The following is a 17,569-nucleotide window of genomic DNA, read 5'->3' on the forward strand; positions in this document are numbered from 1 at the left end:
CAGTAGGATTAAAATATCTGTATCTTAACTTAAGGGTTCTATTTTCTACAGTCAGATACATTTCATAGAATCATAGAAACACAGAATGGTTTGGGTCGCAAGGGACCTTAAAGTTCATCTCATCCACTCATCCTGCCATGGGCAGGGACACCTTCCACTATCCCAGGTTGCTCCAAGCTCTGTCCAACTTGGCCTTGGACACTTCCAGGGGTGGAGCAGCCACAGCTTCTGTGGGCAACCTGTGCCAGAGCCTCACCACCCTCACAGGGAAAATTTTATTCCTAATATCTAATCTAAACCTACTCTCTGTCAGTGTGAAACCCTTGCAAATAGTCTCTCTCCATCTTACTTGTGGGCTCCTTTCCTAAGCTGGACTAACCAGAAATCTCCTTGAATCACTCTGTGGGGGAACTTAAAGCTGAAGTCAGCTAAGGGCTGCAGAAAAATTACCTGTGTAGCACCACAGAAGGCTGCCTCACACACACACTTTTGTACTTATTCAAACCATAGATTAGTCACGTGCAGGATCTGCTGTGCTTCTTTTTTATAAATGTTTGCCCAGAAATGTGGCCAGATTCACAAGCAGCTTGGTGACATTAGTGCAGCCACACTGAGATGTCCTGACTGCAGGCAGAGCCCAAGTCCCATGAGCACAGCACAGTGAGAAAACCTTTGAGTAAGAGGCAGTACATGCTACATGGGTTAGGGCTGGGTGAATCTACTAGACTGACAGCAAAAATTAAAAGATTTGATGGATGACAAATTGGTACTCAGGAGGTAATCCCCAAGGCTGCATATGGAGTTGAAAAGCTGGGATATAAGAGTTGGGTGCTTCATCTTGTAAGTCAGCTTTAATATCTGCCATTCCTATGGTTTCACATTAGAGTATAAACTGTGTTTTAATATATAATATGTAACTGTGTACCTGCATTCTCTAGACTCGGATATTAACGGCAGAGAAGCACATATTCTGTTTTTATTTGCCCATTCAACACCCTTGTCACAGCATTCTTCCATTGACAGATCTGCAGAAATGAGGAAAGAGAGAAAAACACAATATATTTAATACAACCTTAATAAATGGTATTGCATCAGTTAAAAAAAACCCCAACCAAACACAAGCAAGTTAATTTTTCCTTCCCTCACTTACACACAAAACAGGGCACCCATACAAAAAAGCAGCCATGGCCAAACAAGGCACCTGTCAGCACCTTGCAATAAAGCCCAGTGCTGGAGGTTTTCCTTCCATGGTGAAACAAATTCCATTTTCTCCTAACCTTCCACACAAAGGCACAGCCTAGGGACTGATACACTGGCAGAAACCACTTCAGATAGTCCTGCCAAGTAAAAGTATCTTTGGGATTGCACTCCTTTATAATCAAAAGCAGCAGTTGCAACCAGCAAACTTTTAAAATCCTGAAGAATACAGGATAACTCAAATACCTGATATGAAAACCAGATGAATCTCATTACAAGCAAATTTGCAGAACTATTTTTTTTCCTGAGGTTATTATCCAGTTAATCTGTTTTCAATTTTTTACTCAGAAGTATGTCTGTAAATGCAAAAGTAATGTAGAGAGGAACAAAAAGGTATATGGTATTTTGATCACTGAATATATGAAAGAAAAATTAATTCTCTTACCAACTTATACCAAACTGAAGCTAAGGGGAAAACCATGGTGAAGACAATTATTTGTGTAGAGTATATTTCTGCAAGCTTCTAATTTAATAAAACTGAATACTGTTAATGAACTGAAAAACACTACAGGTTTGCTTCATATTCCAAGTGCAAAAGTTCAGTGCACAGCAGGTGTATCCGAACTTGGAATAAAACTTGAGTCACACTTTTCTATTAATTATCTTGTAGTCTGAACAGCTCCTTGTGTAACAAATACATAAACTCTGTAAAAACCCTATCTGGTCATCCAGAGGGATAGCTTTCTAATGATTTCTCAATGTTTCTTAAGTTTTTTGACTGATGGCCCAGACAAGTTTCACCCACAAGTGCTGAGGGAGCTGGATGATGACATTGCCAGGCTAAATACGACGATCTGGGAGCTCATGGTGAATGAGAGGAGTTCCTCAAGATTGAAAGAGAACAAGTATCTCCCTGACTTCAAGAAGGACAAGAGACAAGATCTGGGAAACTACAAGCTGATCAACCTCTTATAGAATCATGGAATCATTCAGGCTGGAAAGGATCTCTGAGATTATCAGGTCCAGCCTGTGCCCAATCCCCACCTTGTCACCCAGACCAGAGCACTGAGTGCCACATCCAGGGGTTCCTTGGACACCTCCAGGAATGGGAACTCCACCACCTCCCTGGGCAGTCTCTGCAAATGCCTGATCAACTTTTCAGTGAAGAAATTCCTCCTGAGGTCCAACCTGAACAAGCCCTGGAACAACTTGAAGCTGTTTGGCCTTGTCCTGTCCCTTGTTCCCTGTGAACAGAGACTGACTCCCACTTGCTGCACCCTCCTGTCAGGAAGCTGTAGAAAGTGAGAAGGTTCCCCTTGAGCCTCCTTTTCCACAGGCTGAGCACCCCTCAGCTCCCTCAGGTGCCCCTGATGCTGCAGAACCTTCCCCAGCTCTTATTTCTTCTCTAGACATGCTCCAACTGCTCAATGTCTTTCTTGTAGTGAGAGGTCCAGAACTGGACACAGGACTTGAGGTGTACACCCCCTCAGTGCCAAGTACAGGGGGAAATCACTGCCTTGGCCCTGTTGGTCAGACTGGTTTTGATACAGGTCAGGATGCCATTAGCTTTCTGCCCATCTGTTAAACTCTTCTCATTCTCTGGGAAGGTGATGGAGTAATTCCCTCTGGAAACAATGTCCACACACATGAAGGACAAGAATGTGACTGGCAGAAGTCAGCCTGGATTTATGAAGAGTATATCATGCATTAGCTGTGATGATTAAGCATATGATTAGTTAATAATCTCACAGCCTTTGACAAGGAGGAGGCTAGTTTAGGAGATGAGGGAGTTGATGTTGTTTCCCATGACATCTGTAAGGCTTTCAGCACCATCTCCTATAACATCATCACAGACAAGCTGACAGTGGACACTTTAGGTAAGCAGACAGTGAGGTGGCCATGGGGAAGCAGTGCACCCTCCACCAGCTCACACAGGTCACACCAGTCTGGCAGGAGTGGTTGATGCACCAGAGGGTCATGTTGCCATCCAGAGGAACCTCAACAGGCAGGAGAAATGGGCCAACATGAACCTCAGGGAGCTCTGCAAAGGGAAATGCAAAGTCCTGCTTCTGGGGAGGAATAAGGTCTATGTAGCAGTGCACACTGAGGATCTGTCAGCTGTAGAACAGCTCTGCAAAGGACTTTGATGTGCTGGTGGACTTCATGCTAACTGTAAGCCAGCAATGCACTTTCCCAGCAACAGAGGCTCACACCATCTTAGTCTGCATCAGACAGAACACCAGCAGCACACGGAGGGATGTGATCCTTCCCCTCTGCAGATGAAACCACATCTGAAGTGCTGTGTCCAGTCCTGGGCTCCCCAGTTCAAGAAAGACATGGACTTGCTGTACAGAGTCCAGTGCAGGTCCTCCAAGATGATCTGTGCACTGGAGTACCTTTCATATGAGGAGAGACAAGAAAACTCTGCAGTCGAGAGAACAGAAGGCTTACTGGGGAGATTTGATGGGTTTTTATAAATACATGACAGAAAGGGATTAAGAGGGAGCCAGACTCCGCAGTGTTCACTGACAGAACAAGAGACACTTGACACAAATTATACCACATGAAGTTCCACCTGAACCCAACACTCCCTTACGGTAAGAATGCCTAAACTCTGGAGGATTTCAAGAAGTCCCTTTCAACCTAAATGATCCTGTGACTGATTATTTAATGAAAAATAAGTAGGATCCTTCCATCTTCTTGTTGCACAGAGGAAGGCAAATCTCATGTACTTGTTTTTTATGGAGACAATGAAGTACAGAAGGACAAAATGACTTGCCCAAATTACACATCAAGCTGGTGGCAGAATAGGGAGCACATATGATTGTCTCACCTTTAGTTTTGGTCCAAGCACATCTGAAATTAACACATTTCAACAGGCAGCCACATTATGTTCAGGACTACATCTTCACAAATTACCTTCTGCAGAGTTTTGTGAGGACAAGCATCTGTCTCCTCCGGCTACACCAGTTACAAAGTCATCATTCTCAGGTGCTCCTGATGCAGGGCCATTACAGCCACCTTCCATCTGTCTACATACCCACCTCCTAACTTGTTGCAACTATTAAGATTAGCTGAAATATTTAAACTGTTCTTGATCACTCTTACTTTGACACACATCAGATAGACTTATATCTACTCAGCTGGCAGATATTCACATGTGGGGAAGGCAAAAGCAGCTGAAAGCACATAGAGAAGGCAATTCCCTCCAGTATATCAGGGTTGTTTTTTTTTTGCAGGGAACAACCTGTATTCCCAACTAGTGATTATAATTCAAGGCAAAAATCAAAGAGTTGAATGAGATTGCAGGATGCATCAGTCATTTTAAGGTAGGTACTCTTAATGCAGTTATCAATTCAACAGTGCAAAACTCTGTAGTATTGCACAGAATTCTGGCTTTCCCTGCTTAGGAAATATTACATCAAAATGAAAAATGTGTAAAGAAAGGTTAGAAGGATGATCAGGGAATCAAAGTCCTGCTAAATGAGGAGAAACTGGGAGAAACAGACCATTTTAGGCATAGATAATTAAAACCTGTGAAAGGACACGGTTTCTGTCAACAAGTATTGTAGTATTACAGTATTATTACAGTAAACAACAATCAAAATTATGGGATCAAGTAAACCAAACATGTTTTAGTAAGAAAAACTTTATACTTATAAACAGAATTACATTTAAATGGCAGTTTATAACAGTGCTCTGTCTTCTATGACCCAGGTCATTCTTCTAGTCTTACCCAAAATAATGGTCAAAATTCTGTCGTTACTAAGTCAAGGCAATATTTCTCTTGAATCCCTTACTGAGTCCAGAATTCATGCCAGTGACTGAAAGCTAAGTGCAATTTATAAAGCTTCAGATTAAACCAGTCTAGTAAATAACTCTCTGCCTGAAATCCATGCATTTGTGTGTAAGCTCTTCTTTGGGAATTGGGACCTTGTCTGAGGCCCTCCAGCTGACAAACATCATATGCATCAAATTTCATACAAAGGATTACAAATAACCTTTTTTTCAGTGCTGCTGTCTGCAATAAATCTTAAGTGTGTTGAAAAATGATACACATTTGACTGAAATGTAGAGCTGGCTGTAGGTTTTTGCAGAGCTTTGTACAAATGAGTCTTCGGCCAAGTTCCTCCCCAGAAGGACAATCCCTGGCTCTGGACACCAGCTCTTTCCTCCAAGCCCTGGCAACACACCTCTACTCCAACCAAATAACCCAAGAATTCAAAGCAGGCCAAGCTAAGCAAGCTTGTCTGAAGGAGTGCATCCAGACAAAGAAGGATCATGGAGAGTTTGTTGAAGGAGAACTGTGGTCCAGGCTCATTGTTTTGGTGACATCACAATTCATATCCTCTAAAGATCCTGCCAAACATCTCCTGAGAATAGTGGGAAGTGAAAAACAAGCAGTAAAAAAAGCACTCCACCCTCAAGCCCATTCTTCTAAAACGTAACAATTAAACAGTGAAAAACATTTTCTCTTGGCTTTGGAGTTTGGTTTAAAAATGGTAATTCACAGGCAAATCCCTACTCTTTCAAAGTCTCAAAGTGTGTGCCTCATATATTGGATGTCAACTTCTGATTGCACTAGAAATGATTCTATTTGGGCATTAAGAGTTGCTAATGATTATTTAGAAACAGGTCAGACTTATCACCTCCCAGCTGCAGCTTTGTTGCTGATTCAACTATGCACACGTGCACATTCATGTGGCTCCCAGTTGGAAATCTCTGAGCAAAAAGTTCATCCTGAGGCCATTTGTGCCTTCTTACACCCTCTTCAGGGGACCAACAGCATGGAGGGGTTGTGGCCTCTCTGCAGCCTCTCCTAACTATGAGTTGGTACTGCAGGGTGGGCAAAGAATCAGGCAGTGGAAAGCAGAATGTAGAAATTACTCTGATTATCACATCTCAAGGAATCTCACTGAAAATAATGTGGTTTTTTTCTTGACTGCAACCATATTTCTCTTACTTCAGGTGCTGGGCTCCTGGCACACCTCAGAGCTGTAATGCCAATGGGGATCAAGTAGGAATAACAGTGCTGCTCCACTGAACCTGGTGCTCCTTCAACAATTTTGCCAATTGCACAATGTTTCATGCAAATCAGGTGGAGAAATCTCAGGCATCCTAAAGACAAAGCCCTTATGGGAAATGCTGATGACATCATCTGTGTTCAGATTAAATGTGCCCTTTTATTTGGCAGGAATTTCCTACAGGAAAGTTGTAACATGCGACAATACAGTGTCAGATCCATTTTGGAAAACAGAGGAATGCTGGTTCAGATTTCTGGTATCACAAGACAGAAAAAATATGAAGATAAACCAGAGCTCTGTTAATAGGGGAGCATGTTAACCTCCTTTTCATCAGATACAATAATTTTGCATGCTTACTGAATCATTCAGAAAATCCCAGGTGTATTTTGGATAAAATCCAATGCAGCTTTATCACTACTTTGTTCCTGTACAAAAGCATGTGTAGCAGGGAGCCCAAAAGAACTTGAGCTCTATTAGTATGGTAACAACAAGGATGCCTGTCCTAATGGATACCTGGTGTATGTTGGATTCTGAGAGACATTCCAGGAGGCTTGGGAAGGAGACAGCAGAAATATAGCTGGAACTCAGTTCTCTAATTTTACAAAAGATACCATGAAGAAATTCTATCAGATAGGGCACGATCAAGGTCAAAAAATATTCAAATATTATGTGCACATGATGCATTCATGTGCTAGTTCTGAATTATGTTTACACAGACATGATGTGTAAAAGCAAATATTTTTTTTTTAAAAAAGATATTTTGCTAATTTTAACAGGATTGCAATAACTTGTGGGAGTTCAAAGCAAGAAATGAGGATAATATCCATATAACCTTAGACTTCTATGATGTAATAATTGTTTATTCAGCTGCTGCACTGAGTATTTTCTGCAAAAGAAAGATAAGCTGAGGAAGCTTACCCAAAAGCATGATTCCTGGAATGAGAACCCCTGAATTGTTTCTTGTGCAAATGATAAGCAGGAGTAAAAAGAACTGGATAAATTTCATAGCAGTAGCATTCCAGCTAGATCAAAAAGGCAGATTTTTTAGGTAACAATCTACAATAGCAGCTATTCTGCAGAGTTGCCTCTAATGGAAAGGTCTATATACAGTCCAGGACTGGGTAGCTGTTCATTAATGGGTGGTGAACTATGGAACAATTATCAACCTGATGGTGAAACCAAACCAAGGGGACACCTGAGTCCAGGTGGGCTCACCAAGCCTGCGCCAGTTAGGATTCCCTGTTCTTCAGGGCAGTCAATGATGTGACCCTCAAACTCCTTGATTTCCCAGCCCACATAACCAGCTGTAGTTGAGTATGGATTTGGAAGTGAGTCCAGGTCAAGGGGTCAAAATCACACTTCTTATGAAGATGTTTATAATCCTTTGAGCACATGAATTGATTAGGTTTGTAAAATGTGGTGCAGATCTTGCTCTTTACTCAATTTACTCTGTAAGAGGCTCAGCACTGTGGAATGTGAGAAAACAAAACATGAGCATCATTTCCCAGCATAAAAGGATACAGGCAACAGACCCTGTGAGAGCTCAACACTAACCCAACATGTTTCAGTAACAGTATGTCATGCAGAGTTTTTGCAACTCATGATTACAACAGGCACACACTGGTTTAGGTTTCCAGTAAGAAAACCACTTTCAGCAGTCACTATGTACCTTTCTGATAAAACCTCTCTTGTCCTGTCCAGAAAACTCTCTCATTAGCGAGGCTCATCCATCTAACTGCCAGCTGGAAAAAACTCCAAATCTACTTGCAGCATTTGATCCTCAGAATGACAGAGTGGCCAGTCACAATACTCAGAGTCACATTCTTCGTCTTCCAATCTCCATTTACATCTGCATTCTCACAAAACTACAGCAACTGTACACCCCTGTAACCAAGGCTTTCCTTTGCTCAACATTCAGGGCAAACAGAGTGTGCTTGGGCTGATTTGCTACACCAAATTAATTCCTCCTGAAGAATGGCACCTGGCTCTTATCAGGTGGACAAAGTCAGCTGCTTTTGTAGCAGGGACAGCAGTTAAGTGCTGGCAGCTGGGATTTGTACTCTTGATTTTTTTGCTCTTCTTACTACAAACTGTGGAAATGCTGTCTCTGGCAATGCAAACACACTCCGACTGGCCACTTAAGGTATTGAATAGACCTGGAGGCATGTTTAGACAAGAGGGAAGCCAGCTGACTTCAAAGGTCCAACTGGTAACAGACTAACATGACAAATACACCTTTGCTGCATCTTCATATTGTGTGTAAGCCTAGGGATTGGGCACACAGAGCAGGGGAAGGGGTGAAGGAGACCTGAAACCATGAAAGGGAAAGATGTACAACAGAAAATCTGTCCCCATGACTCCCTGAAACAAATAGTTTGAAGTGGAAGTAAAGGAGCAATGCAGGAGAGCATTGCCATTCTTCATCTGACACAATGTATGTGAGGAATCCCTTCAGAATGGAGGTGGAATGAAGATGCCCCTCTTCCATTTAGTATGAAAAGAAAGAGGCACAGTGAAGAGGAGCTTTTCTTTTTCTGCAGAGAAATGCTGGTTAACCTCAAGACTCTTCATCAAGTACACCAATATACTGATAAGGTACAGTGAACAGACACAGCTGAACAGTGGCACCAGTCATCTTTGGACAGTAAGATATTCTTAGTCATTCCACTCAGTTGTTCTTACAGGTTCCCTTAAAGACTACAACAGCCTGAACTTCACAATAAAAGCATAAAACTTGGAGCCAGGACATCCTCTCTCCTAACACCCATAGCAGCAGGGGCCAGGAGGAATATGCATGTGTTGTAGAATGCAAGGCTGTGTTCCTCACCAGCTGTCCCTTTCCTGTCCCACTCTAGTCCCCCAAAGAGGATCTATGACTTTGGGCCTCTCTCCTTCAAGTGTGAAGAGTCATACTGGATCTTTACAGGCTGATAGACAATCACTCACAATTCATATGCAGTGAAAAAATACGACATCTCTCTAAACACGTTTAAAGGGTTTGAACCTTTACTTTCAGATGGATTCTCAGCTGAAGGTGATTATTTCAAGACAGCTGAAATCACTGAAAAACCCTGTCAGCACAGTAACTAAAGCAGCAGCACCCTAAAGGAAATGCCTGGTATGTTAGTGTGTTTTGTGGTTGGTTTGAAAACAGCCAACGTTTTACTGGAAATTTTTTAGGTCTGGAGAACACTCATTCACAGGGAATGTGACTCTGGTAGCAGCAGCAATGGCCATCACACAGCTAGGGGGATTTTTCAGATACAGCCAAACCTCATTTTATGACATCTCTATGTGCAGTTTATAAAACAAGTTCTTAAAACCTTCCATGGCAATAGCTGATGAGGAGGACAGGCCTCATGGAGGTAAGGCTTTGCTGCAACATTATGTCCTTAGTGGGGAAAGCACATGCTCTACTGCAGGGTTTTTATTATGTCTCATGTCTAAAGAGAATGTCTTTCTGAAAGTAGGCAACTGGCTACTAAAAATTAGAAAAGACAACTCCATCTATTGCAGGAATAAGGCATCTTAGATAGATATAGATATATATATGTATCTCCAAATGTCAGAAAAGATAATGATGTAGAAGGCCTCAGGAGGTTATCTCATCTTACTCACTACTTTCAGGGATACCTGATAAAATTCAGTCAGTTTTGGGCATAGTTCTATGTAGTTGTCTAAAATCAATATCAAGGGAGGCTGATTCCCAAACTTGTCTAGGCAATGTGCTCTTGTGCTCATACATGATCTCTTACATTCAGCAACAACAGAAATTTTTTAAAGATATGTTACCTCACTGTTCACTCCAAAAGCACATTTCAGTTCATTCTTTAATACACCCAACCTTCTGTGTACCTGAAGACTGCTGCTCCCTGAGGATGCCTTTTCTGGGAACAGATTAAATTCAGAAAAAAATCAGACTCCCAAAGCCTGATTTTTTCCATCTTTCTGGATATGTTACTTTTTGGGCTGTCATGAGGAGGCTGAAGACCAAAAGACTTTAAGACTAGAAGAATAGACTCTGAAAATTTCTAGCAGATATGAAAGTATTGAGAGAAACTTGGAGCCCACTGAATCAGCATTGTGTAAACAGCTTAGTACATGTAGTTTCTGTCCCAGGCTTTACATACTCACAAGAACATGAAAAAAGATAGTGCATTCACAGCTCTGATGGACACAAGTGGACTGAAGAATCCAGACTCACCAAGATGACATGGAAGGACATACAAAAAAAGGTTCATAATTGGAAGAACTGCCACTGCTCTGCCTGATCAACACATGCTAAACTTTGCCTTCCACTCTTCCCTCTGTGAGAAAATCATGCAAATAATGAAATAACTTCACAGGATGTTGATAGTAAAAGTGCCACATAGGGCTTTCTCATTTAAGAGCAAATCCTAATCTTCTCTTGACTTCTCATCTCAAATAATGAAAAACTGTGTGATTAGAAAGTTTTATTTAGGGTATTAAAATTAACCTATTGCTAGTCCTGTTCATTTTTATAAAGACCATGACCCAAAATGTACTGCAATAAATGATAATTTTTAGGTAGACCTTAAAGAGCTTTGGATTGAGTACACATATATATCCAAAATAAAACTACTTAAATAAGAAGGATGTGAAAAGGTGACAGAGCAGCACATCTCAGAATACTGAACATATATGCTCAAGCATTTCTATTGTCTTAAAATTATTTCTATTTCTACTGCTATTCCTGTAAAATGATTACAGGAAAAAATATTTTCACATTGGGATTTCTGTATTTTCATCTGACTACAAAATTAACAATAATTACTATGGTTTTATATACTTCTAAAGTAAAATGTATCTACTCTGTAAGCAGCAGGTTTATTGGTTAATATAAAAAAAAAGATGGACAATGATGAAAGATTCTGATATTCTAGTATTGCCATATTTAAAGAATAGTCAGGAAACACTAAGCAGATGGGATAAAATTTATAGCACAGTGGGTCAAGGTTCAAGTATGGAAGGAACCACAGACTTTACAGAGCAGGAAGAAAATACAGATTTTTTTTTTTTTTTTTTTTTTTTTTTCATGTAATTATATAACAAAGCTTTGGGGAAGGTTTCTTTTTAGAGAAAATATTACTAAAACTTTTACATGAGTTTTACTTTCCTCCTTTTGAAATTATCTATACTGAGCCACAAATCAATATCTAGCTCTCCCAGATTCTCTGACTAAGCATTTATAGTAAAAGTACTCAGTACCTGAAATTTAGTCAGTGACAAGAGCAAAGATGGAAGGTGGCAGTATTTCCAATGGATGGACTGCAAGCAGGACTTGCACATTATATCCTTCCAAAGCTTCATAAATCCTTGGTAACACACTACAAAGCTGGAATATTCCATAGGAAGTATTTCTACATCTGTACACTTCAGCACTGATAAAAACGATCTTTCCTGGTATTGCTTTCTTTGTTACTAAGATTAAAATCTCAATCCAGATTTTGACTAGACTCAAAAATGAACCATTTATTGGGGAACATATTGCACTCCTGTGCAGCATCATTCATTTGTGGTGCTACCATAACAAAAAAATGTACTTCCTATACCTGTGTACTCAGTACTCAAAACTATGTCAGCTTTCTTTGAGTGAAAATGTAACAGGAATTTGATTAACTGAAAAGAGTATGAATGAAAATCCCTGAGAATCTTGACATTTATTTTCTCCTTAAGATACAGCAGCACCTACTTTAAATCCAAAAGGCAATTTCTCAAAACTTTAAAGCCTGAAGTAGGTTATAATAGGTACAAATCAGAGACAAAGTACTCCTTAGTGCTGGGGGAAAATAGAAATGTTGCTTGCTTTAAAATGTGGACAGAAGAAACATCATGAGCTGCCTTGATCAAAGATTTCTTGGTGTATTGAGGAGAGTACAAGCATGGGAGATGCTTAAGACATGCTGCATCCTGTTGATGAGAGAAGACTTTCAACACAACTTTTTCTGGACTGCCCTGTGTCTTACCAGAGGACAAGTAGCTGTGCCAAGTCTGATAAATATGCAGGTGATTGTCACAATTTTCCCCTCACTGTACACTCTGTCACTGTAAATCACGCAGTATATCATCTTAGTAAGTCCTTGTCTACTCCTTCTCCACTTACTTGACATTATTCTGAGCATTTCTAAGCTAATTTTTATTCACATAATACTATGGCCAGTAATTCTAGACATTTTTCTAGAACTCTTCACAGATCAGTACTGACTTTTTCTCTCCTTTTTAGACTCTTTGCTCGTCATAGCTTCTTCCTACCTTTTCTCTCTTGCTCCTGACCCTGATTTCTTTGCAAACAATTTTTCTACTCTTTCTTACCCTACAATATTCTCAACCTTCTGCTTCCACTTCTTATCTTGGAGCAATGCTATGCAACCTCCCAATTTAACTGTGTGATGATTTAAATATTAAAATCTCACCCCTGGCCTATCTCCTTCTTATTGAACCTACACAAAAACACGAGTGCCTAACATTTCCAGAGTGCTTACAAAAGCTTCTGCCTATTCTGGCCGAAATTACCTGCTCACTTTGTTATTTCTTAACTTTACTCATTTTTTTTGTTTGTTTCCTGTAACTGTCAACCATCACTTTCTGCTACATTTTCACAAAAGCTTTCTTTCATTTATCTCTTTCCTACTAACCCACTCAATGTTACCATTAAAATTCTTGCCTGTGCCCTGAAGTTGTTTTATTTGGATTTCAGCTCTCTCTTTCTTGACCTTCTCTGTTTCATCTTTTATTCTCTACAGATATTTTACTGCATCAAGTAAACCCAGATTCTCTGCTTACTGAACTCATTTTACCACCTACTTCTTTAGAAGTATCCATAACTCAAAATCTTTCACGGTCCCAGTTAACTATTTCAGTCAAGTCCCAGAGGGCTAAAGCCCATCTTTCATTTCAGAAAATAGTAATAGAAGTATTGTAGAACAAGTTGGTCTTAACACAACTATTTATTGAAAACACATGTAAAGTTGATATGAAACTTGCAGGATGGGCTAAAGTAGGACGACAAATAAATAACTTTTGAAAATGCATTGACCTACTCTCAGATAATGCCTGAAACCTAACAGAACAATATAAATATACTGCAGTAACTTGATAAGCTGGTTTATGGGGGTTTCTCTTGGATTTCACTAAGACGTCTGCTTTCAATTACACAGATGAAAAACAAAGAGCTTTAACATCTTGCTCTTCTCCTGATTGCAATAAAATGTCATTTCTGAAAACAGCCTCTTAAAACAAAACTCAACTAAAAGTTAATTTAGAGGTAGCACTCATGTTTTAGAACTGGTAGTATGTGATTTTTTGGGGCAGATTTTCTCTATGATATCATGCAAGAAAGCACAGATTTAGCCTTTCATGTGTCCTACCTCCACCCATATACTTCTTATAAATGTACTGTTATAAAAGCACATGTAAAAATCATAATCTTAAAATAAAACTCATTCCACAAAGTCAGTGGAACATTTTTTTTATTACAACAGTAAGCTTCCCCTGAATAGACATGTTTCCAGATGTTTAGTGAGTTAAAACTGTGCCTGTAGTACCAAGATGTGCCAAAGAGAGAGCTACAGGATGAACTATTAATACACTGACTGGCCATGGTGATGTAATTCTTCATTTAACACATATCAACTACCATCTTCTTGGATTTATGGTGGTTGATACATGTTAAATAATGGAACGTTTACAGTAAAACAAAGTTGCATCATGGAATGTTTTAAGGCTTTAAGATCCTTACTCTTGCAAAGAATGACATACATACCCATATTCATGTGCACTGGGCAGTTCCCTTGAAGGCTGTCCCTTTAGTTTCTTCAGAATAAAGACTTTAAGAGCTACTGATGATTTGATGTTTCATTAGTAAGGAAGAGCAATTAAGAAAACTGGTGGCAACAAATTTAGAAGAAAACTGTATTTCATAAATACGCAGTCCTAGTAACTTGGCAATTGTACCTCTAAAGCACCTAAGAGTTCCTCTTTGCTCCAAGGCCCCTTATTCCAGACCTGCAGGGGAGCACAGGCTCTGCCCCAAAGACTTCAACAACATTACCTCACCATATAATTACTCCATTTACCTTCAAAACATAGATTATTGTTCAATGTTCAATAATTATTTCACCTAAGTGAAGTGAACTCTTTAAACACTGATCTCCTGTACAAGGATCCTCACCTGCTTTCAGACATTTAAATCTAATTTTATCCAGTGTACTGTTAAGTTTTAAGAAATAGAAATTCTCAGTCAAATTAGAGTATGGATTCTAATTTGGGAATAAAAACGTGATATACATTTTGCTGCCAATTTTTGTGTTAAAAAATTTCAAAAAGCTGAACTTACAGATCTAATGACTTCCCAGTTTTCTAAGAAGTTATCCAGTAACTAAGATTAAATGTACAGAGGTTACAGAGTGAAACTTTTCATGTTCTACAATAACGTTGAATGCTTTAAGTTACTGTGACACATCAAAGCCAGAGTTTTGCTGATGTATTCTGTTGTCTAAGGTGAAGTAGGGGCTATTTTGATTCTGGAGGTGAATGCTGCTCTTCTGACCATCTTACTATAAACGGAGCCCTACAATCTCTATTAAAAACAAGCATTTTGATGGATATCTGTGACAAGTGCTCTGCTGTATGAAAATCCAGGACTCAAAACACTGTGATAGTAACAAATTGTTTACTTCACTGGCTTTTGTCTGCCTGGGCCAGAGACCATGTGTTTTCAAGTACTTGCCTGGAGTGTAATGAAACCTCAATGGACCCCTTGGGGTTACTCTAATGGAAAAGTCACTTACCTGTTGGCTGTGATAAATTCATTATCACCATAGGACAAATACTTGCTTTGTCATCTCCTACAAATTAAGATTTGCGTGAAATTGCCACAATGAATTAAATCAAGTTCACATCCTCTCTCTTCCCACAGTGCTAATAGATCAGGAAAAGTGTGTGATACAAAAGGAGTCATGGCTCGGATCCAGATCCCTGCTTTCAAAAGCGACCACATCATCACACGGTATCATTCACAAACGCTCCACACTTTGTCTCCAAAAATCCTCTCCCGCATCCTCCGCTTCGCTATTCCTCCCGCTCCTCTGGAGTCTCAATGAACTGCTGGTGCAGTTTCCCGTGGTTTTGGGGTGCAGCTGTGCCTGGGGCAGGTCAGAGCTGACAGCTCTCGGACCCATCACTGCGGTGCCACCGCCGGGGACAGGGGGACACCGTGCGGTGTCGCGATTCCTGCGGTACCCACCGGGCTGCGCTGGATCCCGGCTGCGGGCTATCCATCGGGAGAACCCAGTGACCCTTTCCCCGCGGCTCAGCCTCGTCCCGAACCTGCCCGGGGGTAGCGCACACACCACGCCTTTCTGCTCGCTCGGACGTGGCAGCGGCGCTTTAAAAGCCTGCCCGGAACGTGCAGGGACACGGGGAAGAAGGGGGCCCCATCCCCCGGCAGCCCCATCCCCCGGCAGCCCCATCCCGCAGGAGCCCGGCTCCTACCGGCGGATCCTGCTGGCTCGGGGCTCTGTGAGCCTCCCCCGCCCTTACCTTGTCCCCGGAGCCGGGGCAGCAGCGCCAGGAGCAGCAGCAGCCGCAGCGGCCGGGCCCCGCCGAGGTTGTCCATCGGCGGGGAGCGCTCGCTCCGAGCGGGTCTCGCCTCTCCTGCGGTGTCCGGTGGGTTCCCCCTTTTCTCTCTCTCTCTGCCGCTGCTGATGTTATCCCAGCCGCCCCAGACCGGCTGGAAAAGAGCTCGCAGGAACCCCCCGCTCGGTGGGCTTCACAAAGATTTAATTCAGTGCCTGCCCGCTTAATTATACAGCCTGCAAAAAGTGCTGGGCAGAGCAGAGCCGTGAGCGCGGCTCGGAGGCACGGAGCCTGTTGCTTCTGATAGCCCGCCGCCCCCACAGGCTGTAAAAGTGACTCCCTTGAGCTCGGAAAAACTGCAGATCCTCAGTCCTCCGGCCGGCGTGACTGATTTCTGCGAAGGAGAAGTGCAGCGACTTCTCTCGGTTCCAGGAGAGCCACAAACAAAGGCACGGCAAAGCAAAGCAAAACAAAACAAAAGAAATCACCTAGCAGAGGTTTAACCTCTAAAGGGAAGATATTCAACCCCCCCTTCTAGGTCTTTCCGTGGGTTTTACCCCAATACAGCTTTTTTCAATAAAATAAGATTTTTTTTATTATTATTTTTTTTTTTTTTAAGGAGAGAGATTCTAGAATCTTTCAACGAAATTCAGTGGGGAAAATAAAAATCCCTTCTTCCCTCCCCCTCCTCTTAAGAAGTCAGGATGAGAATTTCAACCCAAATGAGGCAGCTCTGCTCTGTCTCCCCTCCCTTCTCTTTTCTTCTTTTTTTTTTCTTTCTTAACCTCCTTATCTTATTTAAACAGGAACACAAACACTGATAGTGGTCAAAGGACCCAGTTGGCAATGCTGTTGCTGAGATCTTTAAGATAATCAGAGGGATAATATTTGCAGGCAATTGGGGATGGAAACACACAGGGTTCAACACCCCTGTATACTTTGACCTCGATTTTACACAAACAAAGGGTTGGAAGTCACTGTGTGTTTACTTGGAGGTTGTGCCACGTGGACTCTGATTGGGCTATTCCTCTTGTAACTCCTCAATAATGCAACTTTTGAGTCTCTCTCCTCAAAATGTCCAAATGGAAAAAGTATTTAAGGCAGTAAGAGTTGAATTTGTGTTTTCTTCGGCAGTAAGAGTTGAATGTCTATTTCTTCCACACCAAGTCATTTGTACTTTTCTAAGACAAGAACATAAATACAGCCGTAAGAGTCCAACTATCTCCATAGGTTGTCTTCAGCCATAATTGTAAAGTAGTGGAAGAGCATGAATAAGAAAACCACACATGATACTTTTCCCCACTACTCTCCCAGCCTTCAGCTCCTTTGAGTTTGGAGGATTTCCCCGGTGAAATGTGGTTTAATGTGTACTTAGTAGCCCTCAGTGAATTTCTATCCCATGAAATGAGAGTACAAGAACTCTCCCCATGAGTTCTTGTAAAAGTTTATCATCCAAAATACCCTTTGGCAACCGATTTCATGGATTTACCAGTGACTGTGTGAAGGCCCATTTCCTTTTTGTTCCTTTTGAACCTGGTTCCAACACCCTTCTGGTGCTGCCTCCCACAGACACTGCAGAAAAGAGTTATCCAAGAACTGACCTCCATCCGCACTCAAAATGCCCACATTATCTCCCTTTAACTGCTGGTTGGGGAGTTTTGTGGGAGGTTTTTTACGATGGGTTTTGGGTTTTATTTTTTGTTGGTTTGGTTTTGGGGTTTCTTGGTTGGTTTTTTTGGTTGGTTTTCTCC

At 41.3% G+C, this 17,569-nt stretch overlaps 1 protein-coding gene across 2 annotated transcripts in view; it reads right to left on the reverse strand.

The window, feature by feature from the left end:
• Nucleotides 1-16,814, reverse strand: part of FBLN1 (fibulin 1) — a gene marked incomplete at its 3' end in the record, with an annotated part of 73,245 nt that extends 56,431 nt beyond the window's left edge. The window contains exons 1-2 of one of the 2 annotated variants that reach the window (XM_083860459.1): nucleotides 15,783-16,802; nucleotides 926-1,025 (exon numbers count right to left, since the gene is read on the reverse strand). In XM_083860459.1, coding sequence (XP_083716585.1) covers nucleotides 926-1,025; nucleotides 15,783-15,858 — 176 coding nt within the window. In that variant the 5' untranslated portion in view covers nucleotides 15,859-16,802. Of the gene's footprint in view, nucleotides 1-925; nucleotides 1,026-15,782 lie in introns of both variants that reach the window. The other variant, XM_083860460.1, reaches the window with a different exon arrangement.
• Nucleotides 16,815-17,569: the final 755 nt, after the last annotated feature.

Source organism: Zosterops lateralis, assembly GCF_965231275.1.
Source record: "Zosterops lateralis genome assembly, chromosome: 4".
Classification (NCBI taxonomy): domain Eukaryota; kingdom Metazoa; phylum Chordata; class Aves; order Passeriformes; family Zosteropidae; genus Zosterops; species Zosterops lateralis.